This window comes from Centroberyx gerrardi, chromosome 18 (genome assembly GCF_048128805.1).
Source record: "Centroberyx gerrardi isolate f3 chromosome 18, fCenGer3.hap1.cur.20231027, whole genome shotgun sequence".
NCBI classification, from domain to species: Eukaryota; Metazoa; Chordata; class Actinopteri; order Beryciformes; family Berycidae; genus Centroberyx; species Centroberyx gerrardi.
This window is the reverse complement of record NC_136014.1, coordinates 11,710,229-11,727,969: the sequence shown is the minus strand read 5'-3', so window position 1 is coordinate 11,727,969 and position 17,741 is coordinate 11,710,229. Positions and strand designations below refer to the sequence as shown.

General features: G+C 43.1%; 3 protein-coding genes across 4 annotated transcripts in view; 2 read left to right on the top strand and 1 right to left on the bottom strand.

Annotated features, from left to right (window-relative positions):
• The window catches only part of ccdc167 (coiled-coil domain containing 167), a 209,928-nt gene extending 192,317 nt beyond the window's left edge, over nucleotides 1–17,611 (bottom strand). The window contains exons 1-4 of one of the 2 annotated variants that reach the window (XR_013507440.1): nucleotides 17,490–17,611; nucleotides 17,195–17,289; nucleotides 17,007–17,059; nucleotides 16,320–16,543 (exon numbers count right to left, since the gene is read on the bottom strand). Coding sequence is in view for 1 of the 2 variants with exons in the window: in XM_071917759.2 (XP_071773860.1) it covers nucleotides 16,422–16,543; nucleotides 17,007–17,059; nucleotides 17,195–17,289; nucleotides 17,490–17,540 (321 nt within the window). In the remaining variant the exon portion in view is untranslated. Of the gene's footprint in view, nucleotides 1–14,909; nucleotides 16,544–17,006; nucleotides 17,060–17,194; nucleotides 17,290–17,489 lie in introns of those variants that run through there. The other variant, XM_071917759.2, reaches the window with a different exon arrangement.
• LOC139926156 (testis development-related protein) overlaps nucleotides 1–17,741 on the top strand; it is a 404,183-nt gene that overhangs the window by 222,543 nt on the left and 163,899 nt on the right. The gene's annotated exons all lie outside the window — the stretch shown is intronic.
• On the top strand, nucleotides 6,573–7,580 carry gpr6 (G protein-coupled receptor 6). Its single transcript, XM_071917768.2, has one exon. The coding sequence runs from the start codon at nucleotides 6,573–6,575 to the stop codon at nucleotides 7,578–7,580; it is 1,008 nt and encodes a 335-aa protein (XP_071773869.1).

Below are 17,741 nucleotides of genomic sequence, written 5' to 3'. Positions count from 1 at the left end.
AGAGGTAAGAATAGACTGCAGAAAGATACCCTGAATAATATCCAGTACTGACACCTTCACAACTGAGTGAAGAGAGGAGAGAAAGAGGGGAGGCTCCCTGCATCCTTTACAGCTGGGTAAGACCAGTAGAATGGAAAAATGATGATGTTGGGATGTTTTTTTGTTTTTTTTCTCTGCCATTTCTTCCTTATGTCTGAATAAATGCAGGAGAGAGGAACGGGATACCTCTGTAGGCTTGTGATGCTTCCTTAACTTGTACATTTTTAGGTTTTGCCCTGTTCTGTTTGTCTGTCTGTTAGCAGGATCACTCCAAACATAACTTATGACAGATTTGCATGAAACTTTGTGAAAAGTTTGGTCTTGGGGCAAGGAAGAACTGATTAACTTTTCACACCGATTGGCCAAAGGGGGACTCATTAACTTTCATGCAAAACACCATGAAACTTTGTGGCCAATCAGCAGACATAAGAAGAGGCAAAGTGCCAATTTTTCGAAAACTTGGTCCAGTGGTAGAAGGGCAGCCCTAATGCCCACTGAACAGATATAGAGCTGATTGTCCATGTCATGCTGTGATAATCGGCTAAAATGCGTAAAAGTGGCTAGAATTTGAACAGGCAGATCTCATGTCCCATTTCGGGTCCAGTCATGAAAATGTGTGCATCTCCTGATGTCAGACGGCAATGTGGGATGGAAGAAATTATGATGAAAATCCGACATGTGGAACTGACATATATTGACAATTGCATAGTGTTGGCAGAGGTATGTGCTCTACTGAGTGCCATCTAGTTTTGTTTTCTTTGCTAGAAAAAAAAAAGAAGCATCTGACTACACCGCCCTTCTTTGTTCTTCTTTCTTCTATTTTCTTCTTTGGAGATACAAGGTTTTCACCCGGCAACAGGGACTTCCATCCTGGGAAGTATATTATTGTTGAAAGAGAAAAACAATGGATAAAGAAAAATTGCTTGTGTGATTTTTCAGCTTCTACCAATCTTTGAGAAAGCGTTTTTTTGTCATATCAGTGTGACATCCACAGAATTTTGACTATGACAGGCCAGTTTGGATGGGATATTTGGCAGTACTGACATTTTTTTTCCATGTTAGGACATTTCTTGAGGTTTGTCAGCTTTTTACAACCAGGCAAATTCCTAACAACAGAGTTGGCATGGCAATAAAGCACTGGATATTGAATCAAGTTAATTTCTCAACACAATATAGTTTTGAACTCATTTGAAGTTGGCATTCAGCAATGCATTTCCTGTAATTTTCGCAAATTCGGGTCAGGATGACAACTACAGTCAGGCAACTAGGTCAGAGACTTGTGTCAGGTTATGTGACGGTTCCTGTCTGGGCATGATTCATTCATTTTGTTTTTTACTAACAGGTGTGTGACAGGCATTAGAAGTGCAACAGTGTGTGTAGGTGGGAACCTGCGTTGGCCTTGAGTGAGTGCATCTCTCTTGTAAAAAAAACTAGGTCAAGATCAGGCGTGATTGTGAGGTGTTACATCCCCACCGTAAATGCCTCTCCAGTGCCTCTTCTCAGCCGTTACGGGCCCATTTCACCTCTATTTTCCACCTACTCCTCCTTCTACCTTGTCCATGAGCTCCCCTGCTACTTCTGGTTGTCCCCTACCCCTCCAGTGTCCCATAACTCATGGTAATCCCTCTCCCTTTCCCCTCTCCACCCGTCAAACCATCACTCTTCTTAAATCAACCCCCATTTAACGTTCTTTTACCCCCCTCCTCCTCCATGGTTTAGAATTTTCTTGTGTCTCTGTTGCCTTGTTAATGACTCTTTCTCAGGCTAATTGGAGATTCAGTCATTTGTTCCTGGGTAAATAGTTGCGGAGGGGCATTCATGCTGTAGATGGAGCGGTGAGTCATGATGGCTGTTTGTGCATGAGCACGTGTGTGCGGGCGTCGATGTTTGTGGGGAGCGTGACTGTAGACACAAGAAGTTAGAGGGTCAGCTTCCAGAAGGGATGTTTTTAAAGGGAGAGAGGTCTTTATGCAAGCTCCTGTTTTTCCTATGTTTTCGTGTTCCTAATGCTAGGTGTCTCATTACTGAGGAACCTCTCAGGACATGGGTATGGATGAGTGAGTGCGTGTAGCAACTGCTATTTTTGCGCAGTGTTGTTGGCAGACCTGCGCAAAAAATAAAAACATCATCTCAGGTCAAATTTTGTAGCGACTTCAAGTGTTTGTGTCGGGGAGCCAGCGGTGCAGTGCTTCCGTTTTTCACAGAAAACAATCAATCAATGGAGTTGTATTTCGCCCTGTGTTTGGTTGAGCATGTGTTTAGTGTTTGACATGTGTCACTAGGCCCCCCCCCCCCCCAATCTTCTGGCAAAAGATGGGCAAACAGTTGTTGCCTGGAAACCAACACTGGTAGGGATATTACTATGCTGCTGTGATACTCTCTTTCTCTCTCTCTTTTTTTTTACAGGTCTCATTTCATTGCTCAATGCACGCCTCACTCGCGATGCTTCAAGTCCCTCTAATGTCAATATGTCCCATAGTCATACTGGTCACCTGGCTGGTACTGGTTTCACTAAGCAGCTAATCTGAAACAACTTAAAAAGCATTTCCTCCATTGCAATATTGTTATATTGCAATTTGGTTAAAGCCTCAGTGCAGGATTTTTACATCACATAAATCTAAGTAAATGTATACATTCTTCAAGGGTAAGATTCACAGAAGTTAAAACAAAAGGCTTTGGTAACTTTAAGAATTCATTCATTCTCAAAATACTGGTGAGTTTAAGGATTAATGAAAAATACTGTAAAACATAATTTCAGCATGTTTCGTGTTGTTTTATTTTAAATTCTCAAGATCCCAAGGTTTCCAAAGATACCAAATATGTCATGCTGAATTACACAGAAATGTGTATAAAATGGTGTACAAGACATTGGGATTTTTTCCATTTGAGGTAAAAAATGTGGTCTTGAGGGTTAGGGTTAGGGTTAGGGTTGAATATTTCACTCAGTATAAGCGTGTTATAGCTTCAATCAGGTGTTGGAACAAGCAGATATGTATGAGAATATGTATGTGACATTGTCGTACGGTATGGGAAAAATGTTACTTTAACTTTGAAGCTATTTAAGGTGAAATATAAGGGGAAATTTAGGGTGCAAGTGGTTAAATAAAGGTAATAATCTGCACTTTATCACTATAGTTATTGTGTCATTTTGTATCAAAAGTAATAGCACAGAGCCAAAAATTGACTGTGGCTCTGTCGAATTGTTTAAAGAGCTCACTGTATACCTATGGTTTCAACACTGAAGCACATTTTCCCATCTCACCCTGGTGGCAAATATAAAGAGAAATGTATCAGGAAAAGGAAGTAAGAGTGGTGCACGTGTTTCGAAGAGAGAGGAAGAAGAAGCCAGGAGGGGGATGGGAGCGATGGCTACAGCAAAGGACCAGTACAGTCAGTACCTATTGAGGACTACATGGTGTTTGTTCCCAGGGGAACAACATTTACCTGACTTATTGAATCGTGTGTGGCAGCCCAACATCCATTGAGCTGCGGTGTGTGTCTTCTGAGATACTGTAAATTGTTGCTGGTATGCAGAACACACAGTACTTAGAGACAGATCGGACCAAACAGAACTGGAAGCAGACTCCTAACACACACACACACACACACACACACACCATGCTGCACTGAGGGGGTAAATCTACCGTACACTCGGGTTAGATCAGTTTTCTGCTGTTACACTAACTTTCTCCAGCAGTGCCTTATTTTTTCAGACCATCTGCTACGCCTACATGACACCTCTCCTCTGTTTTACCACGGGCCATATTATCTCTTTTCATCTTCCCCTGTTTATCTATCTCTCCCTCTCTCTTTCTCTCACTCTTTCTCTCACTTTCACTCACTGTCTCTTTAAGTCTTTAATGCACACACTAAAACTCACAAACACACTGATAGCAGCCTTTAGTACTGATTCACTGATTTGGTTTGTCAAGACTAGGCTTCAACTGATATGGGTTTTCGAAGGCTGATATGGAACCGTTTTTTTTTTTAATTGAAGCTGCTGATATTTTGTGCTGAATATTTAACAAGTCTAATTAACCATTTTCATCCCAAACCTCTCCAAAAAAAAAAAAAGACTGGTACTCAGTGTTTCCCCTAATTTTGCTCATGTCAGGTTGGAAAAGCCTCTGAAACACCATTCAGACCATGGGACACTAAAACACTCCATTGAAACCCAGACAAATTCATTTCTATTAGGGTTAGCAGCTCTTTAAGGCAAGGTGACCCACCCCACCTGTTCAACGGCAGGGGAAACTCTGGGATACATGAGGCCTTTAAATGAAGAATTGATTTACAGAAAACATCATTGAAAGATTAAATGAATAAATATTGTCTGCAAAGAAAATAGCATTACCCTGCAGGTTTTGCAGACTTTTTCTGCAGCTGTGGTCAGAGAGGAACCTCCATCACATCAGCAGTGGATGACATGACTGGCTTGATAAGTGACCCTCACTTTGTGTATAAATACTCTTTATACTCTTCATTCAGCAAAATATTAAAGATATAATACCTGGGACTTTACTTTTCCCCCCCTTTGGCTGTGGCAATAGCAACAGCACAGTCTTTTCCCCCTTGTTACACACCAATTAGCTTTTGACTGAATTCAGATTGATCATGTCGTATTTTGAGAGCGGTGTGTTGGGTTTGCTGAGGTGGAGAGAGCATGGTGGAGCGAGAGAACCTGGAGCTTCATATTCTTGCTGGAAATTCGTGGAAAGGTGCACAGTGAGAGAGAAAGAGCCTGACACAGTATCTGACACGTGTTGACACATATCCACAGCATGTGATCATCTCTCTCTCTCTCTCTCTCTCTCTCTCTCTCTCTCTCTCTCTCTCTCTCTCTCTCTCTCTCTCTCTCTGTATCCCCCCTTCTTTATGTCAGTTCAATTCACTTCAGTTCAATCAGCTTTACTGACATGGATGCTAGATGACCAGTATTGTCCAAGCATCTAAATAAAATGGAATAAGAAAAATAAAAACTCAACAACTCTAAATAACTAGTGCATAACACTAGTAGCGCCCCCTCCTCCTTCTCTCTCTCTCTCTCTCTCTCTCTCTCTCTCTCTCTCTCTCTCTCTCTCTCTCTCTCTCTCTCTCTCTCTCGCTCTCTCTCCCTCCTGACGTCACCTGGGTTTATAGCTCTCGGCGCGTCTCTCCGGTCGGTCCTTACACCGCGCGGCTCCATCCCCTCCGCCCTCCTCCTCTTCCTCCTCACCTTCTCCACCGAGCTGAACACCGGCCAATGCTTCACGTCACCCCTGCCCTGCCCTGGGTGTCTCTCCCATGCGTGGGGAACAGAACAAAATCAAGGGCTTCACTTGAGAGGGTCCAAAGGACAGAGAAAGGGGACGGTCGTTGCGTCTTTTGGACGACCGGGGGCTCTAATTTCACGGAAATCTCAGCGCACTCCGTTTTGTCACGGAGGTATGTAGCCTACTCTTTACCTATTGCTTGTTCCACAGAGGTGATTGATGGGGTGTTACAGATGATGTTATAGGTCTGCGTCTGTGAGTGATAGATATAAGAATGAACTCCACTCCTTATGAAAAAAAAAATAGTATACTAGTCCTATAATAAATGTTTAGAATGATACTATACAGATATCGCAGCAAGACTTAAAATATCATGCAGCTACTGTATTATGTGGCTAAATATTAAATCACAGAAAAGTTTCCTAACAGCGTCGGGGATAAAAAAATAATAAAAAAAAGATCATTATAAACTCACTATGGAACTTCACAAACATACCAGAAGTCCGTATTATAAGAAATTTGTAATGAATTGAAGGGCACTGACAATACGGATGGTGTTAGGTTTGTGTCAGTCTTCAGGGTTTCATTTTCTTGGTTAGAGATTTGCTGAAGTTTCAGCACCGCGGACAGCGCCTGTGCCTGTTGCTGCCGCTGCTGCCTCTCTAAACAGGAGTCGTCTTCAAACTTTTACATCACTGCTTTTAGTTTGACTTCAGATTTTCTACAAAACGATTATAGTTTGAGCCAATGATCTGCTAACACTCTTATATCACAGGTATTGGTAAATTACTTGATGGGATCTTTGATTTATACACATTTTTGCGTTATGCAGCAGTGTGGCATCGTGATTTTTATTTGATTTGCTTTGATTTTCCCAGAGCATGGGAAAACCATGTATAGTTGTCAGAAATTGTCAAGGATAAGCTGGTGAGCTTATTATTAGATTTGTGGTCCTTGATAGAATGATAGAAAGGGGGTAAATGGAATTATAGGATGCAATCATATAATAATAATACCAGGCAAAAATACAAAATTGGCAGCCCAATAATGAATAGGGAATGAATAGGCATAGTGAATAGGGAGACTGTCTTTGAACCTGGGAAATTGGGTTCAAGCTTCCACTTCCATGTAACTGACCCTAACCTCTGACCTCCCTGAAGGGAGACAAAAGAGAATTTGCCTTCAGGGATTCAATGAAGAATCCCATTATCCTGACCAAACCATGACTCACTTCTTGTTCTCTCGCTCTCCACAGGACAAAGGGGCAGACAGCGTGGAGACATGAACGAGTCGCTGGTGGTGAACGACTCCTCTGCGGCCGCGGCGGCCGGAGCGCCTCTCCCCTGGCTGGAGGCCGAGTCTCCGGAGCTGAACGGCAGCCTGGAGCTCTCCACCGCCCCGTTCGACTTCCCCATCAACCCCTGGGACATTATGCTCTGCATGTCGGGCACCGTCATCGCCTGTGAAAACGCCATAGTGGTGGCGATTATCTTCTACACGCCCACCCTGAGGACGCCCATGTTCGTGCTGATCGGCAGCCTGGCCACGGCGGACCTGCTGGCCGGCATGGGATTAATCCTGAACTTTGTGTTCCAGTATGTGATCTCCTCCGAGACCATCAGCCTTATCACCGTGGGGTTCCTGGTGGCCTCCTTCACCGCCTCCATCAGCAGCCTCTTGGCCATAACGGTGGACCGCTACTTCTCCCTCTACAACGCCCTGACGTACTTCTCAGAGAAGACGCTGCAGTACGTCCACCTGATGCTGCTGGGGACGTGGGGGGCGTCTCTGTGCCTGGGCCTGCTGCCGGTGCTGGGCTGGAACTGCCTGGACGACCCGGCCTCCTGCAGCATCGTCCGCCCTCTGACCCGCAGCAACGTGACCCTGCTGGCCGCCTCCTTCTTCGTCATCTTTGTGCTCATGCTCACCCTCTACTTCAAGATCTGCAAGATCGTGTGCCATCACGCGCACCAGATCGCGCTCCAGCAGCACTTTTTCGCCACGTCGCATTACGTGGCCACCAAGAAGGGGGTCTCCACCCTGGCCATCATCCTGGGGACGTTCGGTGCCAGCTGGCTGCCCTTCGCCATCTACTGCCTGGTGGGGGAGAGGGAGTACCCGTCGGTGTACACGTACGCCACCCTGCTGCCGGCGACCTACAACTCCATGATCAACCCTATTATCTACGCCTACAGAAACGCAGAGATCCAGCGCTCCCTCTACATGCTTTTCTGCGGCTGCTTTCAGGCCAACGGGGCGTACCGCTCCAGGTCACCCAGCGAAGTCTAAGGGTGCTAGGGCTTTGTGTGTGTGTGTGTGTGTGTGTGTGTGTGTGTGAGGGAGAGAGAGAGAGAAAGTGTGTGTGCCTGTGAGAAAGCGAGAGAGAAACCATTGTGTGACCATCGACAATCTGCTTACAGTTGACAGTGAATGCTTTACCAACACAAGGGGATGCGATGCTAAAAATGTATATCTCACGCATATCTGCACTTTACCATGTCTCAACACAATTTAGGATGAGATTTTTGAAATGCTGTGAACAAGAACTTTTGTGAAAAAGAAAAAACAAACCTGTGAATGTACTTAAGCGAGAAAAAGGAATGGAAATCTTGCACTTTATTCAATGTTTTTGAAATGCCAAAGCAGTATTGCGTAGGCCTATTGTGTTTTAAAAGTTTGTACTTGTCGGTACTGTGGGTCATTTTCTATTTTGTATTGTATTGTCTATGATGTACATTTTCTACAAGAGGATCACATGAATAAAATTTGTGCAAACAGGCTCCATCACGTGTCTTCACTGCAGCACGTTTCTTTGAAAAGGTCCTTGAGTTACACCTGACTTGTTTTTGTTTTTGACTCCCTCCTCTCTCCTCCGCTCCATCTTCCTCCTCTGGAGTGCAGGTGGGTCTGTTTGAAGAGACTAATGGCACATTAAGACAGTGTGTGTGTGTGTGTGTGTGTGTGTGTATGTGTAAGAGAGAGAGAGAGACCACAAACGTGTGAAATTGTGTCTGTGGCCAAGTGTATACAGTAGTTTTAGTGATCTCCCCTGTGAGCACGTGTATATAGCCTATCAAACGTTTCATGACTTAAATAATCATTACAGAAATAATTTAGCATTAATCAGTAAGGCTAGAGAAGTCACATGAGCAATTTCTGCAATTCACTATCAGTGCAGCTTGTTATTGGTCTGGGTATATGGTTGCATGGATAAGATATGATGCATAAGCGCAGGAAATGAGAAAGGTTGTGTTATGCATCGCCTTATCTTGCCTTATCTCGTTAACATCCACAACTAACCACAACCTATGAAGCGCGTGTGTGTGTGAGAGTGTGTGTGAGAGAGAGAGAGAGAGAGAGAGAGGTGTGATAATGAGTCCGTCTGCTCTCCCTTATAACTGCACTGTAAAGACTCTGAATGCCCCTGGCACGGTTGTGCGCAGACTCGGTAGCCACGTACACAGCGGTTTATCTGCCAGGCTGTTTGAACACATTGGCTCGGGGCGGCGGGAGGCCATCGAGGACCGAGGAGAGGCGACAACAGGACTGCACACCTTCTCCCTGTAAACGTGTTTACACGGCAAGCTGTGTCATTGCTTTGCCATTGTAATGATAATATAAAGCAATATTTTTTAAAATGTTTTAATCGATAATAATTAAATAATGATAGTATTATTCTTCCGCCAAGCAATGTAGTTCTTGAACGGTTGCTAAATAAAGTAGTTGCTAAGCGACACCGGTATGAGTGGTGATTTTCGGTTGGCGCATTAATACTTCAATTAAATGTTAGCGGTCACAGGTGTGTTTAGGCTATCGGGTGTTTTATAACGGCTTCAAACATGACTCAGCCAGTCAGAGCCGAGGATCAGAGGATCAACTAGGCTACCTACTCTTCTAACAACAAAATGGGTGTCACACTTTGGTCCGATATGAACTGTGATGCTCCAGTTGGAAAGCTTTGAAGCCCTATAGCTCAGGAAGTCTGGTCAGGAACTGGGGGAAAGGTTAGACTACGGAAGGCCGCTAATGGACAGCTGTTCAGCCCGGGCGCTGTGAGAGCAGGAGATGTTTGTCCACGGTGTTATTTCTCCACCAGAGCAGATGCTGAGCTTTTTGAGAGTCATTTTTAGACGTGTCGTCACCCCGCACCAAAGCCACCTGTTCGTATAGGGCTCATAAATAGCCTATAGGCTATAGTAGCCTAAAGTAGCTAGCCTAGCCCAGGCCTATATAAAACCGACTCATGACATTATAGCCTACACTATTTATAGCATTTACGTAGGCTGCGTTGAATAATTAAATGTTGTCATGCGAAAACCTTGTAACTACAATGTTGGTGCTTTTCATGTTTTAAATTCACTTAAAGAATTGCATGGTTCATTATGGGTTGAGGAAACCCCTTCAAAACCCAATAAACTCAAAAATGTATAGAAAGCTAAAAACAAGGCTTTTTTTCTTTTTAAGAGTTGACATTTTGGAGATAGGAGGTTGTCACCCGACAGCGTTGCCTTGCTCAAGGACTCCTCGATGGTATTTGTTGCTACGGGTTCACTTTCCCCCCCAACCACATTTTCCCAGCCGGTCCGTGGATTTTAAGCGGCCGTCCCGTCACAGTCTATAGCCTTCTTCCCCCGGCATGAAGCACCAATCTGTGACTTCCTCTCGGACCTTCTCTGTACTTTCATCATCCACACTCATATTCACGGTGGTCAGCATCACTGCAGCCACAGTGATGCTCCGTTACCACAGTGTCAAAACGCGACTGACATGACTAAGCGGCGGTTTCAGCACCACGGACAGCGCGCGTCTAGCGATAGTTGACGCTCCGCCACAAGTCCAAATGGTAATGTTGGCGCTGAATAAACAGTGGCACAACGACAGCTTATTATATAATACCTACAGGAGTCATGAAATACAATAAATACATTTATGTATCCCCGTTGTGTGTTTTCAACATGGAAGTGGGCTCTCGTGTTGCAGAAGTTATTATTAACGGCACCGATTTCGCCTGTGGTGCTCTTCACTTTGATATTACATCCATTAGACTAAATAGAAGCGGGTCGCAGTGTTTGAATTATGTAGTGGTTGGCCAGTGGAGACCTGAGCAGCACTAAAGGCAATTACTAAAGTACACTGCGGAATGATTCACTCATTAATAACATTAATTACAGTGTAGCAAATACTTTCCACATTACTATTACTGAGTTCGCCATTAGCTCGATGGAAAAGGGAGGCTTTGGTGTTATTGATTATGTAATCACACAAATTGCTAGTTTCTACTTTCCTTCTGGGTTGTCATTTCATATTTAGATGAAAGTGCTGTCACTGGAATGTCTCCCTCCTGTGAGATGGCAGAGACAAACTCAGACTGATGTCACTGTTTTATCTCCCAGTATTTATCCTTATCCAATGCTGGTGGTGATGCAATCCACATCCTTTACCTCTGTCCAATGTTTTATACACAATACACTCACACACAATATCTCTCCCTCTCTCTCTTTCTCTCTCTCTCTCTCTCGCTCTCTCTCTCTCTCTCTCTCACACACACACACACACAAAAAAAATCAATAGTAATCTTCATTCCTCTCTTGGTTCAATCCTTGCTCCCCATGGGGAGTGTGATGGTCTCAAGGAAAAAACAAGGGAAGAACTGGAACCTCCTACATGGTGATTATTAGACAGTGCACCTAATGGATTCACCATGTTACACACACACACACACACACACACACACACACACGTTATCTCCTGCAAAAGCGGTGACAGACCTACATCTCCCACATAAAATCTGCTTAGCAATAAAAGCTATACCCAGTCACCTTCCCCCCTCTGCCTGTGTCTGTTCAAACACAAGCGTGTGCGTGTGTGTGTGTCTGTGTGTGTGTGTGTGTGTGTATGTGTGTGTGTGCGTGTGCACATGTATGGGCACAGGGTTGTATGAGTGTGTGAATTCATCAGGATACTTGACAGCATGAGTGGGTGGGTGTGCACGTGCATCTGTGTGTGTGTGTGTGTGTGTGAGTGTGTGTGTGAGAAAGAGAGAGAGCAGACAGGGCCAGTCTAAACCTGGTTCAGGAGACATCTACTTCTCTCCCTCTGTGTTCTTAGAAAAACACTGCATGATGTGACGGGTGTGTGTGTGTGTGTGTGTGTGTGTGTGAAGGTCATTTTTCAAGGTACAGTGAGCTTAATAAGTGTTTTGGACAGCAACACACTGATTGATGTTTCAGCTTTGTGCTTGTGCCACTGTATTATGTGCCATTACTTTGGATGTGAAATGACACATAAAGGGTAGATTTTCTGCTCTAATTGGAGGCATATTGACAGAACAGGTACAAAAAAATACTTCATTTCAGAGCGCTGAAGGTTTTCAGAGGGATTCAAATTATATTCAATGAGCTGGTTATTTTATTTTTTGTTTGTAGTCAAAAATGATATATAGCTGTCTGGAACCCATGAACATCACCAAATATTTTATTGTCAGGTTCTGTATTCAGTTTTTTTTTTTACTATATCTTTATAAGAATTGAACACTCTAAATTACTTATGTGCAATACATGGCTGCATGGGTCAATAAGTACGGCGCTTTAATTCAATCAATTCAGCTTTAGATCATCACGCTCCAAATTCTGTTCTTATGCTTATTTTCCTACTGAATTCTATGGGAAACTTACAGTATTAGGCAGAGAAAATCTCTGAAGTTAACCTCCCCAAATCCTCACCAAGTTCTTCTCCTGTCACTGAACCCCCTGCCTGCACTCTCTCACCCCTTTAACTCCAACGCTGCACTCTGACTTCCCCTCTGCTATCATCAGATGCTTATAGCTCTCCACTCCCTGCAGCTTCCCTCCATCGCTCCACTTGTCCTTCTCTTCTCCCTCCTGACTCCCCAATTGTGGAATGAACCTTCCCACCCCCCGTCAGGACAGCGGAGCCACTGTGCCTGTATTCCACTATAACCTGATTCTCTACCTCCTAAATCACATCCATCACCCTCCTATCCTCCTCCTCTACTTGTACCTGACTGTGCTCTCATCTTCTTTATAAGTCTCCCTGAACTCTCCAGCACCACTCTGGCTGCAGCGATGCTGACTCATGTAGAAAAATGAGTGCGGGGGGTTATAAAATCATACATGATCATTGTGGAGACTCAGGACTATGAGTTACATCTATTTTCTGGGCACTGTGACTTTGACCTTGGTCACTTTTAATGTTGATAATTTAGGAATTTAATATTATGCCACTTACACGCTCATTGTATGTCGCTCAGGATGAGACAGCTGGCTAAAGGCATAAAATGGAATTATGTAAATGCAGCAGGAGCCTGATCACTCAAAGCTGGATTGATTTACATCCAAAGTAATAGGAGTACAGAGCCAAAACTGTGAGTCATGGTCTCAATACTTGTTGAGCTCACTGTATAATGTGTCATGCTGTGAGAGTGTGTGTGTATGTGTGTGTGTGTGTTAATTAGAGTTATTAAGGCTGAAAAAATTTGGTTTCAGTTGGGGTAAAGGCTTAGGGAATGAAGGTAAGTCAAATGAATTTCTTCCCAAATTTTGTAATATAAATGTGTGTGTGTGTGTGTGTGTGTGTGTGTGTGTGTGTGTGTGTGTGTGTCTGTGCCCAGGTGTTGTAAATACTTTGTTCCCTGGGCAAGCTGAACTGTGACGCCAAGCTCTGGAACAGTGTGTGTATTTGACTGTGTATGTGTGTGTGTATTAAAGATTTATTGGATTTCACAGCTGAAATTTACAGTTGGATTTGCATTGCAGAAAAGGAATCCCATAATTATCCATTCATGTGGGTTTATCTGCGTCTTATCAGATAAAAAGGGGATTTCACACTGAGAAAGATTAACCATGTTTAACTTAGACTGGTTGGAAAAAACTGCTACGAAGGAAAAGGATGTGGAAAACATGCTGAACCCATTTTGAACTCTTTTTCTGAGAGTGAATGGAGGGTTTTAGAAACTTGTCCCACACAAGATCAATATCTGACAACAGTGTGCAGAAGAGCGCTAGAGGTGGAAAGAACAGAGATATTTACTCAAGTAGAAGAACTGTTACTTTAATGTATTTTATGTGTATCAGTTTGGGGATGGTCTCTTTATGCTTATATCAACCATATATGGAGGTAAAGTACAGAATGGCTTTGTTTTACTGTGAATGACGAATCTCAACTCATTTAAATAAAAGTAGGAGCAAATACTCAAAATGATTCAGTTAGTTGTTAAGTACAGAATTTAAAAAGAGCAAGAGTGTTACTTGTAAAATGTATTCAGACAAAATAGTGAGTTCAAATAATAATATTGAGGCATTTTCAAGTCACCTATGAATATTCGAAGATATCCAGTGGCCATAATTGCTCCTCTTCTCCTCCTTCCTAATCATCCTTTGATTCCCACAGAAGTGCTGCATATTGGACCTGTTTGCACTTGTTTTATGCAGAGATGAGAGAAAGAGTGTGTAGGCGTGGTGTGGACTGTGTTTTGCGATAGGAGAGTGTGTAGGAGGCGGAGGGCGCACAAACAATTCTCCATTGGACATTCCTCTCATGCATTTAGATGGATTCCCACCACAACAAAAGGTCTCTCAGCATCAGTGAATCCTGATCAGTGCATCCTATGCAGAGTATAATGTATAGTTTGATAATACTGTATAAAATGTGTTTCCTTGGAGCTAGAATAGATTAGAACAGTAAATCAACAACAAAAACACCTTGTTTACAAACACTAGGACCTTTGATGAGCAAATTCCTGGATCCTTCAATCAAATGAACCTCAAAACTTGCATCTGATTGTCCAAAAGGAAAGCGTATCTCCAACTAGAATAGCTAATACTTCATTCATTACTAGTTTGAATTACGGACTGCTCATTACATGAAATAGTCTGGTGAAAACTAAATGACCCCTTATTGATTTCACTTATTAAATCCATTTCAGTCATTAGGAGGAATATGAAGAGACAGGTTTGAGGTCTTGAGCCAACTAAGAGAGGCATTATGCAAAAGAGGGTGAGATTCAATATTGGGAATGTGGCCCTAGTTTTTATTTTTATAGCTTACACTCAGTAGAAGCCTGAGCACTTTTCACACCATCTTGTCCCTGGAGCGCCCCCTGGTGGCAAGCTAATCACATCATAAGAGATTACTCCTCGCCTTCCAAATATAAAGTTCCTCCTCGGAGCACTTCTTCCCCACCATGAGAATCATGTAAGTGACACATTTTTGTGTATTTATTAGCCCTTAGGCCAACATAATGGTCCTTTACATGATGGTGCTCTGAAAACTGGCTCAAGACATACAATTTGTGTCAACATAGATATTATCCCCTAATCTGCTTTTAGTCTGACGTGCTATTTGTTGGTGCTGTGTGATGTTTTTTAAGAGGAATCACGAGTTTCATTCCAAAATGACACAATCACCATTTGAAAAAGTGAACACCTACGCCGAGTAACTAATTACTGGCATGAAAGTAAAACACATTATGGGTTGCAATTCAAGTTCTGACTCATCTAAAGACCTTTGCTTTCAAAATACTTCAGGTTATAAGGAAAGAATACTGATGATATAATAAACTGTTATATTTCAAGTAGCAGCTAGCAGCGTGTTTTCAAAATGGATATAAAGCATTTTTTATTTATTCTTTTGTGGAAACAAAACATACAAGAGCAAATACTGGCTAAACAGACCAAATGCAATTTCTCATGCCCTCTGTTGTTCATATGCTTATTGAAAGAAAGGCAGCTGCGTACATGTGTTGCCTTGCTCAGTTCTTGATAGGGGATAAACTGCATGGGAAGCAGTGAATGGACATCAAAACACATTCTGCAATGTGGACTACAAAAACATGAGAGCACCCAGAGGTCTTAATTATGCAAACATTTCCATCCATTTAACTGCAAGCAGGCTTTGGCATGTGTGTGTAACATACAGAGCCACACATATGTATTTACATGTTGCTGAAAAGGCTAAAGGGGACGTCATTTGGCACCGTAAGCTTTGATAAAGTATCACTTCAATACATTGTATGAACTAACATTGCTTTAGCTGTTAAATCAGGTGAAGCTTGTAATCACAACGCTGACTCAGGTGATGAAGCCTAAACATAATGGTAACATTTGAGTTCCTGATCATGTTTGATGTCACAGTACATAGCAGAGTCTTGATACAGCAATGAGAATGAAAAACGGACATCTTATAAAAGCGGGGGAAAAGACAAGGATCACACTTTATTTGGACAGTCCAAAGCTGATACTCATTTTACTATCAAGTGACTATAATGCGTCACTAAAAAGTCTACTGAGTTTCAAGTGATACTCAAATAAGTCTGAAAGGTCAAGGGTTGAGTTTAGGGTTAGAAATAGGTTAAGTCAGGTTTGGGTTAGGCTAAGGTTACACAGTCTGTAGAGATGCAGCAAATAGGCAAGTGACACATTGTTGAACATCTACTTTTTGCCACCTGATAGTTGAGTATCAACACTGGACATAATAACTGGACAAATAAAGTGTTACCGAGACAAGACAGCACACCTTTTTAATCTTTGTCTACTCACAAATGCCTATGTAATGACAAAGTGATGCTTGCATTGAGATTTGCAAATAAATTGTGCTTTCAGAAGTGGCCGGCCCTCTGTGGAGCATGACTCAGGAACACAGCAGGCAACTATTATTAGGGAGAGCAAGAGAAATGGAGAGAGAAAACAAACATTGGACTTGTGTTCATCCCTTCTGTGGCCCCATTTCCCTTATCTGTAGAGTACAGCGAAATATCTGTAACCTTGACAGAGGCAAGCGGAGCGGATGAAACGCAGCACGGTAAACACACCGGCTTTGCAGTCCGTGAAGCTGCCTGAGTGGTCTTTGGTTGTGCTAGATAAACCCAGCGTCATTAGCAGGGCAGAGCAAGGAAACGACAGCGATGCCACCTAGAGGCAGAACTGGGGTATGACATATAAACAATAATCTTCTTCATATATTTTCAATCCCTCTGCACATATCATACTCCAAATTCTGGCCTCATCTCACGTTTCATGGTGACGCTGTCCTCTCCTTGCCGCTCCCTTAAGAGCAACAGGTGATATGATAGAGGACGAGTAAGAGATATTCCCTTTAGGATGCTGGGTGGGATCATGAGAAGTCTTCTTCGCTGTAGATGAAGACGTAGTAGAAGAGAGCGCTGACGGCCAGCAGAGCGACCGACAGCATCATGTTCCTGCGGTTCTCTCCTCTTAGAGTCTCCAGCTCCTTATCTAAAGAGAAAAAAACAGTTGGTATGATGTCATGTTCAATGGGGATGGTACAGTCAGCTTGGCAACCATCAGTTTTTATAAGTGGGACTTCAGAATGGGACTAAACCTGCAGGATGGTCTGATTGAAATGTATGGCAGTAATAGCATGGTTCCCACTGAGGCCCTGATGCAAAATTCCATTCATTTTCTGTGACTTTCCACAAACAAGTCAGAGCTTCCATTACCTATTTTTTTTTTTTATTTCTTCCTGGTTTGTTAGGAAGAAATATGTCATGTTTGTTGCTGTGGAGAAGTGGCCACATAGAAACAGCTGAAAACCACCATCTAAAGCAGTGAACGCATGAAACAAGTTGTAAAATACATCCTGGTATATATCAGTATATTCCTGGTATATTTCCCACATATGCCACGGTCAGTGAGAACCCTGGTTGAAGCTGTTGAGAAGAGCTTCACGCAGACCCACCTAACTTTTGCACCCTCTCGTTCATGATTGCCATTTCATCTTCCAGCTCCTGTCTGTGGAGCGGAGAGAAGGAAACAGGGACAGGCAGCAGCGTTACAAGCCAGAGTCGAGGATGATAAAACGAGGTATTGATAGACACTCATCTCTGCCACCATCATCATCATCATCATCCTCCTCCTCCTCCTCACCTCTCCTTGTCAGTCAGCTTTTGTCGTCGCTGTCTGAACTCGGCTCTCTCCAGGTTGTCCTGGCAACGCGCCCGCCGCTCTTCCACGCGATCAATCTAAAATAAAGATGATATATGTGTCAGGATAAACCGATGCGATGGGATAAACGCACACACCGTTCATCAAAGAAGTGGCCAGATGCTATCTGCGGCTGTGAATGAATGAAACTTGTCTGAGTCGTAGTTACACTTCAGTGTCGTTAAACTTAAGAGCCACTAGCTATCAAATGGCAATAAAATGCGTCAAAATGTCTTACTTCAGTGGCGACGCTGATCTTCTCTCGCTTTTTGTCCTTAGATTTTGTCATTTTGTCTCCAAGTGTAACGTATTTTGGCACTGTAAATCTGTTTGAGAGTCAACACTTCAATGCGGAAGTGCTCTTCTTCTTCGTGGTGTTTTATCTCTTCCTCTTGACCAGCGCTCATCAGGAGTTCTGCTGCCCTCTATCGGTGTCGCAGTAACCAGACTTCTCTGCTCCAGATACCGCAGCTAGGAAAAATCACTAACT